This window comes from Polypterus senegalus, chromosome 9 (assembly GCF_016835505.1).
Source record: "Polypterus senegalus isolate Bchr_013 chromosome 9, ASM1683550v1, whole genome shotgun sequence".
Lineage (NCBI taxonomy): Eukaryota > Metazoa > Chordata > Cladistia > Polypteriformes > Polypteridae > Polypterus > Polypterus senegalus.
The window spans coordinates 178177966-178202125 of NC_053162.1; the positions used below are offsets into that span (position 1 = coordinate 178177966).

Consider the following 24160-nt stretch of genomic DNA (forward strand, 5'->3'; position numbering starts at 1 on the left):
AGACCAGACAAAGATAGTACCTGCTGCTGGTCCCTGCCTTGATGTCACTCTCATGCTCTGCTTTGGCAGTTTTGTCCTTAGTGTGGCATGACTTGAGCTTCTTGCTGCTGCCTTTATCCGGAATGGGCTGAATACGTTTGGATTTGGGCTTTCCTTTGGTAGTGGCTAGAGCTTCAGAGCTCTGTGGCTGCTTTAGAGAAACCAAGGTGCTAGCAGCTGGAGCAGAGATTTGCATGCAAGTTTGGGTATTCTCCTGTGGCAGGCTACTTGGCAGAAGGGGGCAGACACTATCCAGGAGTGGACTTAACTGCTGGCACTGCAGTTGGTACTGGCCATCTTGCTCTGCTGAAGAAGGAAGGACACAACCACTGCCGCTATCTGCTGTTGCTGAGCTGCTAAGAGGGGAAAAGTTGCTGGTGCTGGGCTGCAGCGCAACTTGTTCGGAAATTCCCAAATTTTGCTGGCTAGCTTTTAAGAGTATGTTGCCTATGGAGCTACTCAGCTCAGTGGAGCCCAAGGGTCCTGGATTTTGCGTCACAGCAGGAGGCATAGGAACCACATTAAGCATTGACTGGCCAGGCGTCACAAGGTGCGATGAGGAGGAGTCCTGGCCAAGGACAGCAGGTGGTGCTCCCAGGGATGACACAGACTCTAAGTACATAAGACCTGACTTGGGCCGTTTGATAATGTTGGGCACTGTTCGGTGGCCTGCAGCTGGATTGGGCACACTGGCAGACATTGGTGAGGAAAAATTAATAACCGTCATGTTTGGCATAACTTCTGTAGAGGTTACTGCAGTTGAGGCTGCAGAGCGTGCCGGTTTCTTTACCTTGCGCGGCTGCAGTCGTGAAATTGGACGCTTTTTACCGTGGCTGGCACTGGTTACTGGTGGAGAGCTGCCAGTGCTAGGTGGCAAAACAGCAGATGTATTAGCAGCAAGGTCTGAGCGCTGACTGGAATCGGACACCAATATAGATGTATCCCCAATTAGAAGGCCAGGTGCTGAGCTCGGAAGGCCAGGCTGGAAGGTGGTCTGGGCTCCTCCAGGAAAAGGGTGAAGTTGAGAGTGGTGGGTGAGTGGTAACAGTGGTGAAGCAGCCATTCCAGGACTCAGGCCAGCTGCAAAGGCCATTGCATCCATTGGGGGTGCCAGCTGTATCTGTTGAGTCACACCGTTGGGAAGGGTCTGCAGGACGTAGAGCGGCTGCATATGCTGGTTCACAACAATCAACTTTTCAGTGCCAGGTTTGAGGTGCGTGGCTGAGGTCTGAACTGCTGTGCTAGCTACCTGGGCTGTTCCTACATTTTCTGTAGGGCATGTCAAGTACTTCTGAACAGTTGGAGAGGTAGGGACCTGCAGCCCAGGGGTTCCTGAACTCCTGGCTAAATCCTGAGTGACTGGTTCTCCCACTTGTCCGCAAGCCGGGCTCCCCATGTGCTCAGTTGTTCCTTGGCCTTGGATGAAGTGTTCTGGGGTCATGTGCCCATCTGAGGCCTGGCTCTCTCCACCCTGCTGGAGCTCGCTGGGGGCTGAAACAGGCTGCTTGTCAGAGTTCTTATCTACGGAATCGTCACTAGCCAAAGCCAGGATGGGTCGTTCAGGGCCCTCTGTCATTAGGCCACCATGGTTTTGATTGGTTACAGCTGGGCTACGGGTTGTCAAAACAGAGAGGTCAGAGGGTAGTTCCAGTGGAAGCTCAAACTGCTCCTCCCCTGCTATGGTGGCACTAACTCCACCCTCCCCGGGTTCAGCAGAGGGCAGCGGCTGGGGAAAGTCCTCAAAAAGCCCCATGTCTTTTCCTCTGTTTCCATCTAGCCCAAAACCTTCATCCAACGAGAGCAGCTCTGAGGAGGATGACTCGGCTCTCTGGCCCAGAGTCTGTAGGGATGGCGTGTTAAGTACAAATTCCATGATGTCAGAGGGAAGAATGTTGCCACAGTCATCGCTGTTGGTGTTATCAGAGTCTGACTTCAGTAGTTCAGCATTGAGGGACAGCTGAGCCTCAACACCCCCTAGAGGCAAGCAGTCCTTCTTGCTGGTACTACTGCCTGTAGGTTCCTTAACCCTGGGCTCACTCCCTTCCATGTCCATCTTTTCCACACGGGCCTCTTTGCTCTTCCTCTTACTACTGGTTGGAGGCACTTTGTTTGCAGAGGTGGAGGTGCCAGTGGTGCTGATGCTAGCATCACTCTCAGAGCTATCGTCCACTCCATCCAGCTGGCCAATCTGTGGCAGCCCCATCTCTCGTCTTCTACAGCCGTCATCAAGCAGCTCCTCCTCCAAGAAACGGGCACCACTAGGATTAATGACTGTGCGAGTGAAGCTGTAATAAAAAGAGTCTTCATCTTTGCAAGGAGCACCCCGCAACTCTTCTTCCTCCTCTTCACAACTTCCATCCGAGGATGAGGTGCTAATGTCATCCGCCCCATCTACCTGACCCTCTGCCGAGCGCCTGCTCACCCCTCCACTGCTCCTCTTTTTGTCCCCACTGTTGAAGAAAGGAATGTCCTCCTCCCCATAGGAGCGGACACCATAGAAGGGTGTGAGACCAAAGAACATATTAGATCTGGCACGGGCACTGCGGCGAGGATACCGCCGTTTCACAGATACATTGCCATCATCCTCCTGGCACTTGTTGCTGTGACAGAGGTCATCTTTTTGATAGTGACTCTCCTGGTGTTCGTCAGATGAGAAGGGGATGGCACATGGCAGTGAAGAGGAGGACTGTAGGGGTTTGCTGCTATCAGAATCCATCTTTAAGGGTGTCAGGGTTACCTTGACTGTGCGCTTCCGATTGGGCTCTGGTGGTTCCGGCACACATCCCTCCAAGTTGCTGAGTTTGACATCTGGTGAGGATGCACCACCAGACTGAGGTGGTCTTTCCTTTTCTTTCAAGGTCTCTCTGGATGCCCTCAATTTGCTGCGCTTGTCTTTGCTGTTGTGGGAACCTGGAGTGCAGGGTGCAGGAGGAGAGTCATCAGGCTGCCTGCTCTCAGTTGCTTTCCTGCTCCCTTTGACTGGCATATTTGATGATCGATTAGCAGAGAGCTCCTTGCCAGAATTCAGGAAAGCTGCACCAACATGTCCCCGATCTTCTGCTTCATCTGAGTTGACATCTCTTAGAGGTGCTGCTTGGACAGGCTCACTAGCCATCATCACCCTACCTTTTTCATTCCTTGGGCCTACAACTTTGGCCACTGAAGGAGGGGATTGCTCTCCAGTTCTTGTCCTTTCTGTCCCCTCTAAATGGCCAGCTAGGCGCAACTGGTTCTTTTGGACTGAGATAGGGCTTTGAGGAGCACCTTCCTCTTTTGGAGGAGAGGAAGTAGCTGGTCGTGATACAGGGCTCACTAGGTGCTGTGGTGTAGAAGTCACATGAGTCTTAGCAGGGCAAGGAGTAAGAGAGGATGTGCTATGTCGTCTAGAACCAATTTTCTTCAGACTTGAGTTGAGTAGTGGGTCTCCAACCGTCACAATCTCATGCATCACTGGCGTGGGGCTTCCTGTGAGGAAACAGAAAAACAAATTGAAGAGGCTCACCCCTCCTTCCTACCCTCATAATCCTGGTAATCAATCACATGTCAGGACTTAAAATCCTTCCTATTCAGTTGTGTGCCAGCACCAACCACAGTTCATTTGCGTTCATGAGTGGAGAGTTGCTGGACGGTTGTATGCTGGCTGCCCTGCTGATCAATGTAACAAAAAAACCATGAAAAAAAGAAAGCATATGTTCATGATCCACTGTGGTACTCTAAACAAAGGACCACAGAGAACTGTAGCACCTTGGAGATCTCCAAATATAAGCTTAGGGTTATTTTGGACATTTCAAGTACACAGGAATGGGTGAGAGCTGTGGGTTTTATTTGCCTGTTCACATTATTCCCTTATTTGCGGAGGTCAGTCTATTTGTCTTCCAGTTTCTGATACAGTTGTTTGACTCCCTTAAGACGGCAAGTATTGTTTCCAAATTTCAGTCATAAACAAAGCCTTGAAATACACTGCTTTATAGTATACATAGTTTCATAAAAAAAGACTTGATATACAATACTTTTTGAAAATCTTAACCTACACTTTCAATTAACCTATTAGAAAAAAATGCAAAATTGCTTTAAAATTGAAAGATAAGCATTACCGGCTGATGGTAGAGGCCTGGAGCCTGGAGAGCGAAGCAAGTGACCTGTTTTCCTGTTCCAGTAAGGCCCACCTGCCACTTTAAGGGCTGGCTTCTTTGCTGCTGTTGGCACAGTGGCAACTGGCAGATTATCTGTGGCAAAGGAGCACATAAATTACTTTCTGTTGTGCAAAATGGAGAAAGGTCATGTCAAAAATGCTTGGCAAAACTTACCTGTGGCTGCTGGGCTGTGAGGGATGGTCCTGTTGTTCTCATGTTGAACAGTGCTGTTAATGTCAGGTTCCATCACTGGAGGGCAGCAAACCACAATCTTGCATGTGTATACACAGCGCTTGCGAGCATCCTGTGTACTCCAGTACACTCGTGAGCACCTGCAAAGACAAAACGGCATAGCTAAGAGTAGAAAACGGCATCAGTGTCTGCTTGGAATTTAGCAGGTGACAACTTACTGATAGCCAACAGGGAAAAGCTTCTGCTCACAGTCTGAGAGGCTGGTTAGAATCCCAAGGCAATCAATTTTCATGGAGCCTGCAAACAAACATGACACAATAATGAAGCTTCTAGACACCAGGCCGGGACTAACTGCTATGTTCAACGTAGAGTAGGAGGATGGGCACACTCACCTATCATTACTCGTATATTCTCTGGCTCCAAGCCATTGAGAAATTTCCTCCTCAGACTGATGCCTTCAAAGTCAACTAAAATCCGCCGACTAACCTCAAAGCCAGAGTCAGAAAGAACCTGGAAAGAGCAAGCATAATGAGGCAAGCAAAGCTAAAAATGAAGGGCATGGCCTGTAGTCAATGGATAGACACTCACCTCCCCTTTGACTAAGTCACGATGCCGCTGGCAGTAGACCTTTTTGTCCTCCAGGAAGACGCAGTTCTTTAAGCGGGCACACATAAAGTGGTAATTGCTGGTGCAAGATGTTAGGCAACAGCCAACTGTGGCACCAGGACGCTGGCAGTGCTCACATCGCTGAGAAAAAAAAAGGAAAAAAAAAAAAGATAGGTGTGTCGAAATTAGCTTTTCTCACAACCACAGTTCCTTAGAACACCATACTATCAATAAAGGAAATAATTTCCTTAGCACTGGAATTAACCCACACCTCTGTTCAAACAAAGAGGGGAAATAAAGCTGAATTTTAGCTGCATTTCTTCCTTTCACTCTGACACTCACATCTGACTTGCTCCAGGTACATCTCTCCTCTCTGCAACACAACGCCTACAAGATAATTTGAGAAAACACTTACCAGTTGCTTTCCCCGCACCACTGCCATGTGCACATTCTTCAAAGAGCCATCATCATCTTCAAAAACCTCTGCTGACCACAGGGCACAGTTGACATGTGTCCACTCATTCTGGCCGATATACAGCAGCCGGCCACCATCCTGCAGGAAAGGAACAAAGCAAGGTCAATCTAAATTGCTTTGTCTGGAGTAGGTGGTAGAGAAAAGCACTGTATTTCACACTCACATTGCTGTTGTCGTCACCATACTTCAAACACAGCACACACTGCCGGTCATCGTCCACTCCAGGTGGAGGGGCTAACTCTGGACTCTGCTCACGACTCCTATAAGAACCTAACAGCAGTGAAGAATCACAGAAATTTCAATACTATACCTACATGTGGGCAGAGAATGCAAACTCCTACAACCCTATTGCCTTTTCATACCATGTCCATCTACTGGAGAATGGGTCGCTGAAGGAGGAGACAGAGACTCAGTGGCTTTGGGAGCTGGGATGATGTTTTTCATGACAGGGAGTAGTTCAGGCCTGCTGCCTTCTTCACGTTCCTGCAACTGTGCGTAGTTATGGTCCAGTGAGGGGGGCAGTACCGCATTTGGGTGAAGACAACTGCTGTGGGACAGATAGTAGATTAAGACTGTTAGCAATAGTCACAGTACCCCAAAACAGCTTTTTTTGTATCAACCAAGGTGATTGACTCTATAGCTTAATTTCACTTACTTTGAAGAAACTTTGTTTGGTTCCCAGAATCTGGATTCCCTGACATTGAACCACGGAAAAACTCTCTCCATTTGCTGCAACGTGGACAAAAAAATGAGAGAAATGAAGATGATAAAGCAAGATATTCAAACAAACGACTTAATGATACCGTACCTCTTAAATAAATGAGGACTCCCACCATGCAAAATTGTTACCCATGGTCTATACAAAAGCACTAGAAATGGGCTCTACATAAACTGTCTGACACTTTTACGCTCACCTTATGCAAAGCTTCACCATTCCACCCACAATCCAAGGACCCATATGAAGTATTTGATCTCATCTGCCACTCTGAACTTTTTATGGACCTAAGCATTCCAGACTGATGGATGCATATTGGCTTTGCCCTGATCAATGTACAGTATTCTGCTAATTAGGACCTGCACATTTTACTGATTTGTACAAATTATTAAAGTATCTAATTGACCCAAATAAAGGACTTAATTATGGGCATATCAGAAACAAACTAAACAAGATTCCAATGCTCCCTAAAACCACACAACCAACAGAAAGCCAGAGAAAAGACTTGAGCACACTCAACATTTTCTACAGAAATAGGAGATAAAACAGGGTACATCAACAACTGTGGCCATAAATCACTAAAACAGAAGAAATCCAGTAATCAACATATTTACTAACTCCACCCAACAGGCTCACCCGTAAGAAGAAGGATTTCACCATGCTGTTGGCCTTTTTGTTCTCAAGTTGCCCCCCATCACAGTTTATTGCAGTCTGGATAATTTTGACAATGTCATCACTGAACTCCAGCTGTAATGGAAAGAATTGGATAAGCCCGTTTGCAGTGACAGGATGCCTGAGGAGAGGCAAAAAAAAGTTTCTCTTACCACTGAAGCATACTGGCCCTGATCCATCTTCTTCTTGACACCCTCCAGGTCAAGGGGAGACTCACACTGCGGGAGAACCTCAGTAAGCACTGGGGGATCCGGACCCTCAGGTGAGCTGCGGGATGGCAGTGTTTCCTCTGTTTCTGGGTTCAGCTCAGGTGGCTTTACTGACTGTGGGGGTCCGGGTGGAGAGAGGGGTGGTGAGAGAGAGAGATTGGGAGAGAGTCAATTTAAAGTGATACAGTAGACAGAGGGTCCACATCTCTCAGGTTTGGGCCTTACTTGTCGATAGCGCAACAAGTGCGTAGTGGTGCGAGAATTCAGCAATGCAGTGAGGACTCGGCGCACTGAACCCTGTAGCTCTGTCTCCAGGGCTGTTCTCCACTCTGCTGGGTGCTGGTCAGTGCAGTTGATGCACATGTAGGCGATGTTTTCAGGCAGATTAGAAAGCATTTCATACATTTCATCTGGAAAAGTGAAGCACATTCAGAGACCAGAATAGCAAGCTGGACCAACAGCTTCCTTCCCTTGCACCATATGCCCACCTGTTAGATTTTCACACTTGGCATGTACCCAGCGATCACATTTGCCACACTGCATCATTTTGCTTTCATAGTCATCATCATCATAGCACTTGTCACACAGAGGACAAAAGTTTCCTAAGAGAGGGAGAAAAGGCATGAGAGTCCTTGGTAGATGACAACCAGAGAGACAGCAAGGTTCAAAACCAAGGGCATCTCACCTTTAGCAAAGAGTTTGGCACACTCGTGGCACAGAGAAAAATCATGAGACCACTGTGCATCCCAGCCTTTGCCTGGGGTTGTGGCACCACAGCTCTTGCACCGAACACATTTCATACACATCTGCATAGAAACACAGGACAGGCTTACTTATACAATGTGTCCAACCTTGCAGGTTACATCAATGATGGCTGGGAAAGGTACTTTTCAGTTACCCAAACTTTCTTCTTCTTTGATGGGCGTGTTGGGTAGTTGGGACCTAGACATTCAGGATGGTAGCTGTTCCGGCACTTTGTGCACTCCAGGAGTTGCTATGGTAAAGCAGACAGAGATATAAAAACTGCCTCCGACAAGAGAGCCCAACAGTACTTGGAACAATACAAACTAATGCCACCTGCCTACCTTTGCCGCCTGCTGCTGGCGTGCACAAACATAGCAGAATTTGCAACGCCGGCAGCACCAGTTCTCTCTTTGCTCCTCCAGTGGGCGCTCATTCTCCTCCAAACAAAATGTGTGAAAGGGTTCACAGCAAACCTGACAGTAGACAAACTACAGACAGCAGAGGGACATGTGGTCACTGAAGCCAGTTGCTAGGCTGGTATAAGAACACCGTATAAGAACATTAACTCACCTCTACATGTCCACTGCTGGCACACAGGAAACACACCACTCTTGGCATGATTGGCACAGATGTCAGAATGCTCAACCCTCCCAAATCCCAGATGTTTTCTAAGCTGTAGTCTTCCTGCAGGAAGATGAGCACAACATCAGCTCTTTGCACCTGCACCAGCCTAACGTCCGCCCAAGGCACCAGATACACACCTTAAAATCCACTCTGATGCGATGCACTCCATCTGAAGGCACCTTGTGTTTGGTGTTGTTTTCATTCGAGGAAGGGCCCAACACATTTAAAGTACTGTTCTCGGCTTTTGAGGACAGCAACTTTTCCTAAAGGGACATTTAAAAAGAATATTGGGCCTATATTCATGACAAATCAAAGTGCATCATGTGAGTGTGTTACGGATGCAAGGTATTATCTGGAATCACCTACCTTATCCTTGAGCTTTTGCTTAGAGGGCAGGGTATACCGAAGGATTTGTTTCTTTAGCTGTTTAGCCTCAGAGCCTGGAAAGAGGGGCATCGAATCAAAGCAATGCAAGCTGTGGTGTCCTTAACCTTAACTCGACAGATGTTGTCAGACTTACCAGTTTCTGCCGCAGGCAAGACCTTCTTGACTTCACTGTTGTTTGCTGTGCAGTTTTCCACATCCTCATCTAACGATTCTGAGGGCTGTTCGGGGTCAGCACTGGTCACTTCAGCCGGAGCTGAAGTTTGCTGCTGCTTCCGTTCTTTTCGAAACGTGGCAGCTGGAAGAGCTGTGTCTTGAAGTGTCACTGAACACTCTTGCTGGGGGGGCATTTCTTCCAAGGGGACAGATTCAATCTTTCGGAGAGTCGGCTCCTCTCTGGTAATGGTGGCCAATGGTGTCACAACAGTTTTTTGGTTGGCTTCACTGGACTGGCTCTTTGAGAGATGTTGAGACTCTTTTTCCTGGACCCGGTACTTCTTTTTTTCCTTCTTAGATGCTGAAAATAGAAAAAAAAATTTAGGGTTCAAGCAGAAAAAAAAAAGAGTATACACTGGGATATGTATATGTGTGGATGTGTAATTTTTTACAACTACAGGCACACAGAGACTTGTTCTGATCTAATCAGGTATGGATGCACAGGCACAGAATCCACAGAAATGCACACTCAGAGATTCATTCCAATTCAAGATGGTACACTGACTCAGACAGCGATTCTTCCATGGATTCACATTCAAGCAGATATGCCAACGTGTGTGGACATAAGCTTTTATGGACCCGCCCAAAATTGTGAGGACACAGATTTATGTGGACTCATAGTCACAGAGTTTCTTGCTTACTATTGTAGGAGCAAATTGTTTTACAATCCCAGTGATTCATGAAGACACACTTTCACACAGGAGAACACACTTGCACAGAATTAGACAGACACACACGCAAGATTCCTACAGACCCAAGGGAGATTTGTACCCCTGAAAGAAAACAAAATTAGTATCTGTCAAATCTGTCACTTTTTATACCACATTCCTTTAGAATCAAGACATGAGAATTGTTAGAAATGCAAAGATTCCCACAGAGGCAAATACATGCAGAAGTCAAGATTCTGGACTCGCCTCAACACAAAACCACCCCATACTTGCACAGATTTTATACACACGGACATGGTAAGATAGAAAGTGTATAAAATACGACATTACCCCAGGCATATAAAGACACAGGCGTGTTAAAAAAGAAATCCTAGAAGTGAATCTCTTTGTTTTTAAATATTTATGTATGTAGCATTAAATGCAATCAGGGAGCAGGACTCACACACCTTTGGCCTCCTTCTGTAGGAACGCTTTTGAAGGCATCCACTGTAGGTTCTGACATTTCCTCATCCTGTATATGGGGAGGAAAGCAAAGAAGATTGTCACACTGTCAGATACTGGCACCACAGAAGGTGACCACTGAAGTCAGTCAGAGAGCCCTACTTGCAGCACTGCTTCTTTATATTCCGTCCCCCAAACTTTGGCTTGTCCAAGCAGTTGGTGCAGACCCCACAATCCTCGGGAACTTGGCAGCCGGGACATTGCCCACAGCGACGGGACCGACGGCCTTTTTTAACCAGGGGTTCCTGAGGGGTCTTGTGGCGGGTAATTGGTTTCAAAGGCTTATTTGGAGGCGCGCTGGGTTCTGCCTCCTCTGATCCTGCAACTGATGATTTATCTGGGAAAGAGAAAACACTGATCAGAGCACAGCCCCCTCACACAGTGAAACATTATAAAAGCAGCAATGTGGCCAGGCAGAAGACACTCACCATCATTTCCCATGGAAGACAGGATTTTCTCCCTCTCCTCCCAAGGCAAGGCACTAAGGGTGGGCATGTCATCTGGAAACACAGCTCTGTTGCGACCCAGAGCCACTGCAGCACGACGACACACGTGTTTTATGCGAGGACCTTGTACGGACGTCTCAGAAGAATCACTTTCTTGTCCCTATTGACACCAAACACAGAGAGTATGTGATGAAGGACGTTTGTTTGGCTTTGGCATTTAAACTGGGCCCCATGATATAAAACATCTCGTTCATTTAACAGAGACTCAAAACAGCAGCTGCCTCACCTGTGCTTTTGGCTGCTCACTCAACTTCATCGATTTGCTCTTTTCGATCTTATACAGCTGTGCCTTGGCCCTCTTCAGCAAACTTGCCACTCTTCTGTCAGCCACTTGCTGCTTCTCTGCCTGGGCCAGCATTGAGCCAAGGGAGGCAGCGGTGGGTTGTTTGGCAGCTGGAGCTGCTGGCTGGGGGATTGACTGACTGGCAGAAACTACAGGCTGGATGCCTCTTTCCTCTTTACTCCCACTGTCCAATTCGAGGGGACCCCCTCTACTCTTTCTGGAAAGTCGATTTTTGGCAGCGGCAGCTTCTGCTGGCTCAGATGCAAGGTTCCCTTCAGGGTCTGTGGACACAGACTTTTTACGGCCCAGCTTCTTCTGCGTAGGTGACACTGCAGCTGTGATTTCTTCGCTTTCTTTGCCTTCCACAGCACCCTGGGCGTCAAGGACTGCACTTCGACCTTTTTTCTCACGCTCTTTCCGACTGCCAGAATCACGCTTATTCTCTTTCTCTCTCTCACGGTCCCCTTCAGTCAGGGCTTCTCTCTCTGTCTCCTTGCTGCACACCCTCTCTTTGCCACGCTTGCTCACAGGAAACAATGGGTACAGTGGAGAGGATGAGGTGCTGACTCCTGATCCATGTTTCCGGCTGCCGCCAGGCTCTGCCACTCCATCAGCTGGAGAGAAGCTGCTGAAGGCAGGCGAGGTTAAGGCACTAGAGACCAGAGAGCCAAGAGAGGCCTCGGGCATGGAACTGGAGTGTTGAGCCAGTGGCGAGAGCTCCCTGGCATTGGTGCTGTTCTGACTTCCTGATCGGCTGCTTCGTGTCCGCATGGAGTGAGAGGGTGAGCGGGGCTGGGCTGGCAAGGGACTGAAGACACGTCTTTGCCGTCGTGACCTGCTAGCAGAAGAGGAAGAAGAGGAGGACTGCAGTGGGGAAGATGAAGCTATTGGACTGCCTTTGGTAGAGGACTGTGGAGAGGGAAGGGTGAGAGACTCAAAGATACGTGAGTGGGCCTCACTGGGAGTGAAACGAGGTGCACGAAGCAGTGGGCTGCGCTTATGATGCTGGCTCTCAAAGCGCAGGTGGTGATGGTGGTGATGGTGATGATGGTGATGGTGGAGGGGAGAGAAGAGGCGGCCAGATGCTGCTGCTGCGCCGCCAGGGGCAGCAAAACCTGCTGCACCTCCTGAAGGAGGAGGCAACAGGCCAACATCCTCAGGTGTCAAAGGAGGAGGGCGTATGTTGTCAAAGATGGGCTTGCGTATAAGGCCTTCCTTGGCATATTTAGCGGTCGAGAAGTATGGAGTCTCAGAACGGGAGTGCTTTGATGAGATCCAACGGAATGTGGGTTCTCGAAGAATTGACTTGCGCTTTTCTTGCAGTGGGGAGACCACCGCTGATGTGGGCAAAAATGGAGAAATAGTATGTGGAATGATCCAATGAGGGTGGTGGGAGTGATGCTCCACTAAGCCAGTGGCCGCAGTAGAGGCAGAAGCGGCAGGCTGCGTAGGCAAAGAAGGGGCAAGCAAAGGCGGGTGTGGCGGGGAAGAGGAGGAGGAGGCTGTTGAAGAGGCCTGTTGGGAGCCTGCCTGAGGTGGAGATGCAGCAGTTTTCTTTGCACTCTGGAAGCGACGGCTCCGCACAACCCGTTCCTCAAGTCCAGGAGGTGGAGAGAGGGGCCTGGAGACAACATCACGCTCTCCTGGTGAAGAAGGTGAGCCCTGAGTGCCCTCTGAGGCTTGGGAGTCTGTAGAAGTGTCAAGGCTAGGGCTACTGGAACGACTGGACTCCCCAGAGGAAAGCTGCGAGGAATGCTGGGACACAGCACTGGACTTTTCGCTGGAGCCACAGGAGGCTGCACTGCTGCTAAAGCGTCCATTGCTGGCGCAGCTGCTAGCTAAGACTCCACTGGTGGGTGGAGGCGGAGGAGGGAGAGGCAATGAAGCAGGGGGAGAGCTTGCTGCAGCTGCAGAAGATGAAGAAGAGGAGGAAGAAGAGGAGGGAGGAACACCTGATGTTGCCACGGTCTCTAATCGAGCCACTTTGACATGTGGAGGTGGCGACACAAAGCTTGCCTCATCCTCAATGAAGCGCTTTGGAGTCTTAATGATACGTGAGGACACAGTGCTGACCACGGGCATAATGAACTGACGGATGCTTTTCAGTTGTGTCCGCCTCCTCCTCGCTCCCGGCTCCACACCAACTGCCACCCCAGTGGCTGCTTCCTTTTCCATCATTTTCTTCTGCGCTCCTTTTTTGGCGCGCTGCAGCAGTTGCTTGGCGATGGTGGCATCAGTTCTTTTGGTAGGCGGGACGATGCGGACAGGCTTTACACGCCGTGGGCTCTGCCGCACACCCACAGAGCAGCCTCGTCCAGTCCTGGTGGGGGAGGCAGGCACTAAGCATGGCCCAGAGCTGGCAGGAGAAGGGGAGGATCGCAGTTTGGAATGCTGGTCACGCTCGCGGCGGACCCTTGAAATCTTCTGCTCTGTGCCAAATGTTGCTGCGGTTACCACAGCTTTGAGACGCTCACTAGAGGGAGGGCGGCCACGTCTTTTTTGGGTGGCAGGCATGGAGACTCCCTTTCGGCCCATGGCTTTGAGGCGAGGTTTGAGCGCCGCGAGTTTGACAGCACGGAGCCGCTTGATTTTGGGAATGCGGCCAAGTCTGGAAGTTTCATGCTGATGGACTGTCCAGTGTAGCGCCCGCTTGGCCAGCTTTCTTTCCTTAACATCTTCCTGCACTTCCTTCCTGGGTGATCCACCAACACTCTGCAGAGCCGTTTCCCGCTTTTCCTGTGACCCCAAAGGGCTGTGAAGATGCTGGACATCTTTTGAAGCACCTGAGGTAGGGGGTCTTCCTCTTCTCTTCTCACCTAAAGCAGGAGGGCGGCCGGGTGCTTTCTTTCTCTGAGGATGCCTGACAGCAGCAACATCCACTTTACTGGAAGGAGAGTCCAGCAGAGCAGAATTTCTTGGAACTTTAATGACCCTTGGTGGCCGTCCTCTGGGTTTCCGCACTTGCCGTACTCTACCTGAAACTGGAGACAAGCAAAAGTCAGTCAAGAGCATGTGTAGACAGAGCCTAAAATTGGCTGGGAGGAACCACAAACTGCTAGTGTTGGGCTACCATTACACATATGCGCCAGAGGATCACCAAATGAGCTCATCTAAGGTTTGTGGTGCCACCCCATGACAAAAGAAGGCGCTCCCGCTAACAGTCTTGTATCATTTTTACCCTTCACAGCTTCAAGTAACTGTCCCTTGATGCCCCAACTCCTCCAGTATAAAAGGGAGATGTTCCCGGAAGATGGTGTCTCATTTGGACCTGACCACACTAGACATATTGTCTTTATAGAATGCCACCAGAACAATTTAGCTGGCATCAAGCCGACAACTATAGCACAATTGAGAATGTGTTTGGTTTTGATGCTTTTTTGATTGAATTAAAATAAGGTTTTGCCCAGCTGGCACACCAACTGATTCTGGAGTCTTCTTGTCTAATCACTCGCCCTTGCTACACTAGACTCACAGCAACCAAAAGGGTCTTCTTCACTCATACGTGACATGGGTTTGGTATTTTTTTTTTTTTTTTGAGTGTAAACAGTAAAACATTAAGCAAGCTAAACAAGTATACGTTTTCAAACTGAATTTGGACTAATTTTATATGTAGTACACAATCTGGCACAGACATACGCCACTTGTCTTCCAGTGGCATCTGAATACTTGAATCAGCAGTGTCTGGTAATAAGGTGAAAATATTATGAAAAATGCTGTGGTTAACAACACCTTGCAGTTTTTGTAAATGACACCAATTCTAGTTCAATAATCACCATGACTGTCATTTAGGAAATGATGGGAATATAACTCTTATCATTGGCACCGAACCCTGTAGAAATCCAGTGCATTCCAAAGAACGTAAGAAATTTGACAAATAAGAGGAGACCACTCAGTCCATCAGGCTCATTTGTTTAACTAATAGCTAAGCTCTCCCAATAACTTCTCCAGGTTCTTATTAAAATATCTTATTATAAAATGTCTCGGTAGTTTGTTTCTGTAAAGAAGTGCTACCTGGCTTCAGTGTTAACTGGAAGTTAAAAGGGGAAATGCATTTATGTCCCCAAGTATATGATTCACCCTTAATCTGAATGAAGGAGGGTTTTAAATACCTGGATTAGGACCCCACACATATAAGACTTCTTGCAGCAGCCTGATGTTATTTGACATTACAAAATGGCAAAAGCCCTTGCTTATTGAGTAGATAATAAACTGTTAAACTGTTGACAACAAACAGGATGGACAGTATCTGGTACTCTGTGCCTTTCACCAGCCAAAATAGCAATAGGCACCAATCGGGAAATGGTGCATATTTTTAAGTCTTTTAGAGGTACACTGACGCAAGTACTTGAACGTTCATTTTCCATTCTAAAAATAGTCACATTCCTCCATATTTTACTCCCACTACTAGATTCTTTGGTCAATTCTAAACAAGAGAGAAAAGGTAACACTTCTGACCAATCAACAGCTTTCAAATTTTACAGGAGAACACACAAAGTTTGTTTGTCAACTCCAAATAAATAAAACAAAATCTTGACTATTAAAATTCTGAAATCTTAAATCTAAAACTAAAATCGTACAGCTTTCAAGTTATACAGGAGAACACACAGTAATTTCTTTAGTCAGTTCCAAACAGATAAAGTAGGTATTAATAGAAAAATCTAATAAAAAAAATAAAAACACTGCCTCTATACTGTATCCTTTCCTTTGTATAGATTCAAAATGTTTTAAATGGCTGGGAAACAAACCCACAAACAGACAAAAACATTCTGTATGTATCCTCAGTACAAATTCGAGCAGCTTTCAAATGTAAATGAAGGAGAACATAAACAAGACTGACATTTACTCGATTGTGGTCAGCAAAAAAAAAAAAAGAGAGAGAGGCACGAGAAATCTCCATTAGTGCTGCACTTGCTTGGGTCTGGGGCTGTGAAGGTGTTGCATTTGTGTGCACTCTAAAGGATGCCACTGCTTCAGACAGTACAAAACATTAGTGGTATTACCAGGGCCGTCTTAACACATGGGCACGCTGGGCAGTTGCCCGGGGGGCCCCATGCTAATCTTTGTATGTTGTGACTTGCTGTCAATAAATACTATACCAAACTATAAATATCTGTTATTGTGTTACAAGTGGACATTGGTATTCGCCTCTGATTTAGTATCACATAGTTTAAAATGTACCACAATGCACTTGGGATTCCCTTTAAAATGAAGGATACCAAGTTAAGCAAACATATGATGGTGTTTTTTAAGTTATTCTTATTAATTAAGGATCAAGTTCTGCTTTTGTGTGCTCCAATTAGGGTTAGGTTAGGGAAAAGCAGGGTCCTCATGGGCTCTCTCCATATTGCTCATACTCAAACTGACTGCTTCTAGTTCCATGGGTGCCCAGAGATGCACGGGTTCTGGTTAGGGTTAGGGTTGGGGTCAGGGCCGTCTTAATGCATGGGCACGCTGGGCACAAGCATAGGGGGAAGAGAAAAAAGACTGAAACGTAATATTTTGTGCAAGACAATGCTGGACTGGCCTCTAATCCACTGTTTGTTGCTGCCTTACTTTCAAGACTGCTTGTAATGAGAGCTCCAATTATGTTAAAATAACACAGTGGGGTCTTAGAGAAGTAAAAATATTTGGGATGTAGTCAGCTTTGTTGAGCTTTATGTGAAAGGTTATGAAGCTGCAAGAAAAAAAAAAAACACTGCAAGAATTTAATGAAAATGTGCTACAGACATCTCAGAACACTGTGATCACTCTTTTCTAAAATTAAACTCCACAAAATACCCCAAATTATCCAACAAATAGTTGAAATAACCAAAACTCTTTCCAAGAATATGTCAATTATATATCCTGATGCAAAAAATAAAAAGAAATTTGTTTGAAATAGTGTGAACAGTAGCAACAGCCAGCCTGACACGGATACTCATTTCTAAGTTTTGTGGAGAGTGAAACCTGATATAGGAAGAGACTTTACAAACCAGAAAAGAGAAAGCATGTAATGAAGGTCAAAAATGTCCAGCATATAAATCTGTGATTTTCGCAGCAGCATACTGGTGTCAGTCAGTTATTATCCAATCCACCATATCCTAACACAGGGTCACAGAGGTCTGCTGGAGCCAATCCCAGCCAGCACAGGGCGCAAGGCAGGAACAAATCCCCGGGCAGGGCGTCAGCCCACCGCAGGGCACACAACCACCAAGCACACACTAGGGACAATTTAGGATCGCCAATGCACCTAACCTGCATGTCTTTGGACTGTGGGAGGAAACCCACGCAGACACGGGGAGAACATGCAAACTCCACGCAGGGAGGACCCGGGAAGTGAATCCAGGTCTCCTTATTGCGAGGCAACAGCGCTACCCACTGCGTCACCGTGCCGCTAAGTGTACTGGTGTGTAATATTTTATTATCCATCCACCCATTATCCAACCCACTATACCCTAACTACAGGATCACGGGGGCCTGCTGGAGCCAATCCCAGCTAACACAGGGCACAAGGCAGGAAACAAACCCCGGGCAGGGCACCAGCCCACCGCAGGGCACACACATCCACACACCAAGCACAATTTAGAATCGCCAATGCACCTAACCTGCATGTCTTTGAACTGTGGGAGGAAACCCATGCAGACACGGGGAGAACATGCAAACTCCATGCAGGGAGGACCCGGGAAGTGAACCTGGGTCTTCTAAATGCGAGGCAGCAGCGCCACCACTGTGCCACCCTGCATGCTGGTGTGTAATATTTTATTATGTTAAGTGAAATGGAAGAATTACAACATGATAAAAAAAAAAATATATTCTGCTTCTCGAGTATTACTGCAGTTGAGGCAGACACCTGCACAAAAGCAGAAAAAGTGATGCCTACAGAGGAAGAATCTACCAGAGTGATATCAGTCATACAAAAAAAAAAAATCAATAACCTTCTAGCATTCTACAGTTCCTAGCTGCATTCAGATGGAGGGCTTCCTTTTTGATTTACTGCGCTTGGAGACTCTCAACCTGACATACACGCATCACTCCAAGAGTGGTCAAACTGTGTTCAGGGATGCCTAAAATGTGTAAATCTATCAAAGCTGACATTCTGACAAAACCACAATCACTTCTGTACATGTATTGAAACTAAAAATGTACTTCATAGGAGTGGTGCAAGAATAATTTATCAACGCTCAGATGACATACTGTACTATTGAATTGCTTGTAATGTAATATTAATGTTGGTATGCTATAACCACAAGGCAAACGACACTCACACTAAAATACACACACCTGAATGATGCGCAAGTCCTGTTAATGCGAAGCAAGGGAAGCATCAACATAGCATTCACAACCCTCTAAGGAGTACGCTGCTTGAGGGACTGTATGATGAATAGTTATGCAGTCGTCTCAATTACGGAATTATCGTCTATCTGTCAATATAAGAGATGCACTATTGGACTCCGAACTTAAATTGCGATTGAATGAAGGCCTGTTATTTAGCACAGCATGCTCTTGCTAGAGCGGCGGAGAAGACTATCCGTATTACTTTTTAAATAAAGTGTAGCAATCTTTAAAATTGTCAGTTACGGAGTAATTCGCATTTCCTTCGTCATTTAGGTAGCATTTGCCATCTTTGTCTCTTTGTTCAGGTTCAGGTTAACCCTACTGGCATGTAAATGATAAAGTCGGGAGTCAGTCAATCATTTTCTAACCCACTTACTTGTACAGGGCACTAGTCCATCGCAGGGTGAACAAACACACACCTCACCCACACACTAGGATCACCAGTTCTCCTAACCAACATGTCTTTGGCGTGTGGGAGGAAACCAGAGCACCCAGAGGAAACCCACACATGAGGAGAACATGCAAACTCCAGGCTGGAGAAACCAGGGACACAAACCCTGGTTTTCTTCACACGAAGCAGCAGTGCTACCTCTGCACCACAGTGCTGCTCTTAGAGTGGAAGAATTATTATCAACAGCACATCAGACAATGCGAAAATATCTATATACACTATATAATAAAGCACTAAGGTCTGGGTGTACAGTCCCTCAGAGAAATGGGATTGGTCAGTTTGGCTTTGTTGATGCGAAGAAAGAAGATGTGAGAGTGTGAGATGCATCAGGAGGCGTATCAGTGCATGCTGAGAGAGTCGCGTTCAAAGATGGAAAGTATAAAAATGGAAAGGATGTGAGAATAGCACCTCGAAAACAATGACAGAGGCCGAGAAGCAGGCTTTACGGGAATGTGCTCAAGAAATGGAGCGCAGAGAGGTTCTGACACAACGAACACTGAGGAGAAGCACTGAAAGTACACATAAGGGTAACAGCAAATATTTTGACATTATTCTCTAGGCTATCGTAGACAGGTACTGTGACTAGTTTATATATAAAATGTTAAGAGTTGTATCCGTTCATCATGCAATTACTTACAAACCACTGGGAGTTGCTCTTAATTTAAAGTATATGACGTGATGTGCATTGGTACAGCCAAACAATTAGCTATAAGAAAGACTCAACCGCCAATCAAATGCTTGACAGGGTGACAAGGCAGAAAGGAAAAGTATATAGGCAACATCTGCTGGGCATGGGGCACATTGCAGAGGTAGATCATAAGAAGAAAAAAAAGAACAAAACTAGTGCCATCTGCTGACCACCACATAGTGTAGTATCTATACTAATAAAAGGCAAAGCCCTCACTGACTGACTGACTGACTGACTCACTCACTCACTGACTGACTCATCACTAATTCTCCAACTTCCTGTGTAGGTAGAAGGCTGAAATTTGGCAGGCTCATTCCTTACAGCTTACTTACAAAAGTTAGGCAGGTTTCATTTCGAATTTCTACGCATAACGGTCATAACTGGAACCTACTTTCGACCATATATACGGCCATAGCCTGCAGCTCGGTCGCCGTGTGAGACGGAGTTGCGTCCCGCATCATCACGCCTCCCACGTAGTTGAGTGCCTGCCCATATAAGGTAAATATTCGCAAGATCACACAAGAGAGCGGCTCACGTGAACTGACTGTGAACGCAGTACGTAGAGAACAAGGAAGAGCTCCAAAGAGCGCTGAACAAAAAATGCATTACACAATTGAGAAGGCAGCAAAAGAATATGAAGCGAGTGACGCATACAAGCGTATTCATAAGTGCAGCTACTGCGGAAACAAAGCACGGTGTAAACCATAAGTTTAAATTAAGTTCATAGACACGCTGCCGCTGACATTTTTAAAATTGCTGGTGAAGGACTGTGCTTATGCAAACGAAGATGAGATGGTCAGGGATAGACTAGTGTTTGGCACAAACTCAGCAAAAGTGCGACAGAAACTTTTAAATGCCGGGTCTGAGCTAACATTAAATAATTGCTGGTGAAGGACTGTGCTTATGCAAATGAACAAAAAGCAAATGTCACGTTATTTTCAAAATGTTTCCTTTTCTTTTTCATAACTTCTTTAATACACGTCTTCTCCACCGCGAGGCGCGGGTATTCTGCTAGTACAGAGTACAAGTGAGACAAAGATAAACAAATGCCTGTTTAAAGTGACCGGTGCTCGGGTGTTTGAAATGTGAAAGAAAAAGAGAACCACATTAGACAATTATAAACTAGAAGGTCTTTTATTATAGTATAGTATATTGATGGATTCAAGGCCCTAAGTCATGAATAATCTTGTGAGTTTTCGAGTTGCTAATATAAAGAGTTTATGTCCCCCTTCCCATATCCATTCCCCTCACATCATAAATGGCTGTATTTCAAACAATAATCAAAGCCGGATACATATTCTTTGGTTGGTGACCAGAGAAATGATTAATTAGTCCTGATCTAATACTTGCTGTTAAAAGGGAGCATTTCATTTGGCTCCTGTCCCAGTTCATCAGACTGAGTTTGCTTTGCTTATCTATACAATAACAAAGCTAGCCTGGTCACTTTAAAATATATATTTACTGCATACATTTGTCTCAACCTTTCACCTCTAGCCAAGGCATTGCAGCAGCAGACTTGCGTTATAGCAGTTTTAAAAGGAATCCAACATTTCAGCCGGGTAAAACAAAGATTATGTACTTTAAGGGCTTTTAATTCTATCTGAAGTATAATTCAAAAAGGATTCCTATCAACAAATAGAATAAAATTCCATAATGGCCATGTGATCCTTACGATCAAAAAAGAGACGGATACACACCATTATTGCCTGAAAAAAGAATGAGGGCAGCAACCATATTTACTATCAAGCCAAATACAGGAGGCACTTCACTGATGGACAAACAATTAGTCGAGAACAACTGAGAACAGCTAGCACCTTTATCTTGGTCTTAAACAAAAGCTTATGGCGTGATACGTGCTGAGGACACAACACATTGGAGAAGTGATGACCGCCACAATGTACTCAGGGTTCACGTCTTTCTGATGGCTAACTGCTCAAGAAGGCGACATGGCAGAAAGGAAAAGAACACTGGCAACATCTCCTGAGTGCAAGGTGCATTGCTGAAGAAGAACAGCGGCGACACCAGTTGAGCATAAGGTGCATTTTGTTGAGCGTCAAGTACAAGAAACAAAATGCATGAACAACAAAGGCAGATGAATGTCTACGCAAACTGACCTATGCTCCTGACCTCACACCAAACCGATTAGTCCATCCATCCATCCATTATCCAACCCGCTATATCCTAATTACAGGGTCACGGGGGTCTGCTGGAGCCAATCCCAACCAGCACAGGGCGCAAGACAGGAACAAAGCCCGGGCAGGGCACCAGCCCACCAAAGGGCGCACACACACACACACACACCCCAAGCACACACTAGGAACAATTTAGGACCGTCAATGCATCTAACCTGCATGTCTTTGGACTGTGGGAGGAAACCGGAGCAGACACGGGGAGAACATGCAAACTCCACGCAGGGTGGACCCGGGAAGTAGACCCTGGTCTCCTAACTGCAAGGCAGCAGCGCTACCACTGTGCCACCGTGCCGCCTCAACCGATTAGTCTGATCGCAAAATACAATGCTATACACTGTGATGGCGTTAAAAAGAATTCCAGCAGCGACACCTTCTGAGCGTTATGCCAAAATGACTTCCAGCCACATACAAACCAGCACACACAAAATGGAAATATTCAGCTTGCTCTCTGTGAACTACTGGAGGCCTAGGTGTTTGCTAGTCATGGTGCATTACTGCAGAGTTCGAGGATGGGTTGACTGACCAGTGGCCTTTGTGCAAATATAAACTAAATTTTGTTTTTACCAATTTATTCCAATTCTAGTAAATTAACTTATTTTAATAATTTAATGTAAATATTACTCTGGCAAAAGGTCTCTATATACATAGTACATATTGTGTTTTCTGTTCAGCATTGTGTTTTGTGGCCGATAATCCTATACTGTAGTTAGTAGCTTTAATTTCATAAACAGAGTAGACAGGAATTCTTAACCCTTTTGGCCCAGGGTTTTCTGTTTATATGAGAAAATTTATTTTGTGAGATATTCTACCTTTGGGGTGTCTAGGAAGCTCAAAAATGAAAAACACAAAAAATATATATCACTATAATTATACAATAGCTGCCAAATACTTCAATACTATTTGTTTCACTTCCGTGTTTTGTGGACTGTACGCCAGGCTCTCCAGCCTGCGCTAATAGTAGCATGCCTGGTTCTAATGGCTGCAAGCATACCTGTGCTTTACAAAAGCGGCTGCATATTTATGTACTAGTAATAGGATGTCAGGGCTGAAAGGGTTAACTTGTATGTTCAACCATCATGAAGCAATTTGCCACTATATTAGTAACTGTGTGCCATGCCCTCGGTATCAGCATTTGACTCTACAGGAGAAGGACACAACCATAAAAACCACAAACACTAAACTATCAATTGAGAAATGATTCTGTTTACTGAAAATGAGCTGATTTCAAACAACTGATATAAACTAAACAAGTTGCGGCACACAGCTTGGGGTAGTACCCATCCGGGATGCCCAGGAGGACAGGAGGAGGGCTTGTGCCTCCTCTAGACCACGAGGGGACGACCGCCCTAGTTGCTCTGGGGACCTTTGAAGCTCAGCCCTGTAGGGGCCCGTGGTCACCACCAGGGGGCACCCCAATGCCTACATAGGCCCTGAGAAGAGGATCGGGGACACCCGGAGTGCTTCCAGGTACGCAGCTGGCACTTCCGCCACACTGGGGAGTGCCGGTGGAAGGTTGTCGGGAAGCACCTGGAGCACATCCGGGTGACTATAAAAGGGGCCGCCTCCCTTCATTCAAAGCTGGAGTTGGGTGAAGAGAAGGACAGAGCTTGAAGGAGAGGAGTGAAGGCGGCCTGAAGAGAAAGAGGCGTAGTGTGAGACCCGGACTTTAGGGGAGTCTTGGGGGTTTGTGTCTGCACTCATTGTAAATAGAACTGTAAAATTAACGTGTGGTGGTGTTTTAAAACATGTCTACCTGTCTGTGTCCGGGGCTTGTTCCACAAAGTGCAGGCAATAACACAACCTGAATAATAGAATTCAAAGATGAAATAGGTACAGCTTAATAAAAACATAACTAATTAATAAAGGGAACTAAAGGATACATAATGTCATTTAATAGAAATGTATGCCTTGTTTATTTCATCACTGATAGGATAGGATTCTGCATTTTTGTTGTTGCTTAGTAACAATTTAGTTCTCTCATATGCCAACTTGTCTCCCTGTGTGTGGGCTCTTATTCATCACAGTGAGAACAACAGATGTAAATGCCATAATGGATAGACAGACATCCCTGTCAGGTTGGTTGCCGGACCTTTCCCAACCAGGAGGTCATAGCAGAAGGACAGAGGGACACTGCTTCTTGGAGCCATGTATTCCCAACATACATAGAGTGGCAGGATCCCTCTGGTGAAACACCCATGTGTATATCTGCAGGGGTTGTAGTCCTGATGGGCAACCCTATTGAGGTAGCTGGGTGTCACCACCGGAACACTATCCCTACATCAGGGGGCTTCTGTCTGGCCTGGAAATACTTCCAACCTGCAATGCTGTGGCACCGCAAGTACTGCCGGGTCTGACATAAGAAGCCAGCTCATCAGCATCTGGGAGTCGCAGTCAGGAGGAAGAGGACAACACTCGATGAAGAGTGGAAAGAGATGGAAAAGCATTGATAATCTTATACTAGACAGTGTGGACCGACCTGAAAGCCTATCAAGGTATCTTTATAAAATAAAACAGATTTATTTTAACGTGAAGCTGTGTCTGAGGCAGT

The 24160-nt window shown here is 46.3% G+C and overlaps 1 protein-coding gene across 2 annotated transcripts in view; it reads right to left on the reverse strand.

The window, feature by feature from the left end:
• The window catches only part of kmt2a (lysine (K)-specific methyltransferase 2A), a 59813-nt gene that overhangs the window by 8994 nt on the left and 26659 nt on the right, over positions 1 to 24160 (reverse strand). The window contains exons 3-27 of one of the 2 annotated variants that reach the window (XM_039764410.1): positions 10911 to 13948; positions 10607 to 10784; positions 10281 to 10515; positions 10124 to 10188; positions 8930 to 9310; positions 8776 to 8849; positions 8547 to 8672; positions 8356 to 8469; positions 8127 to 8273; positions 7940 to 8035; positions 7727 to 7847; positions 7530 to 7643; positions 7267 to 7451; positions 6985 to 7155; positions 6797 to 6907; positions 6101 to 6174; positions 5808 to 5989; positions 5609 to 5715; positions 5386 to 5523; positions 4953 to 5111; positions 4757 to 4874; positions 4583 to 4661; positions 4347 to 4504; positions 4134 to 4265; positions 21 to 3504 (exon numbers count right to left, since the gene is read on the reverse strand). In XM_039764410.1, coding sequence (XP_039620344.1) covers positions 21 to 3504; positions 4134 to 4265; positions 4347 to 4504; positions 4583 to 4661; positions 4757 to 4874; positions 4953 to 5111; positions 5386 to 5523; positions 5609 to 5715; positions 5808 to 5989; positions 6101 to 6174; positions 6797 to 6907; positions 6985 to 7155; positions 7267 to 7451; positions 7530 to 7643; positions 7727 to 7847; positions 7940 to 8035; positions 8127 to 8273; positions 8356 to 8469; positions 8547 to 8672; positions 8776 to 8849; positions 8930 to 9310; positions 10124 to 10188; positions 10281 to 10515; positions 10607 to 10784; positions 10911 to 13948 — 9787 coding nt within the window. Of the gene's footprint in view, positions 1 to 20; positions 3505 to 4133; positions 4266 to 4346; positions 4505 to 4582; positions 4662 to 4756; positions 4875 to 4952; positions 5112 to 5385; positions 5524 to 5608; positions 5716 to 5807; positions 5993 to 6100; positions 6175 to 6796; positions 6908 to 6984; positions 7156 to 7266; positions 7452 to 7529; positions 7644 to 7726; positions 7848 to 7939; positions 8036 to 8126; positions 8274 to 8355; positions 8470 to 8546; positions 8673 to 8775; positions 8850 to 8929; positions 9311 to 10123; positions 10189 to 10280; positions 10516 to 10606; positions 10785 to 10910; positions 13949 to 24160 lie in introns of both variants that reach the window. The other variant, XM_039764409.1, reaches the window with a different exon arrangement.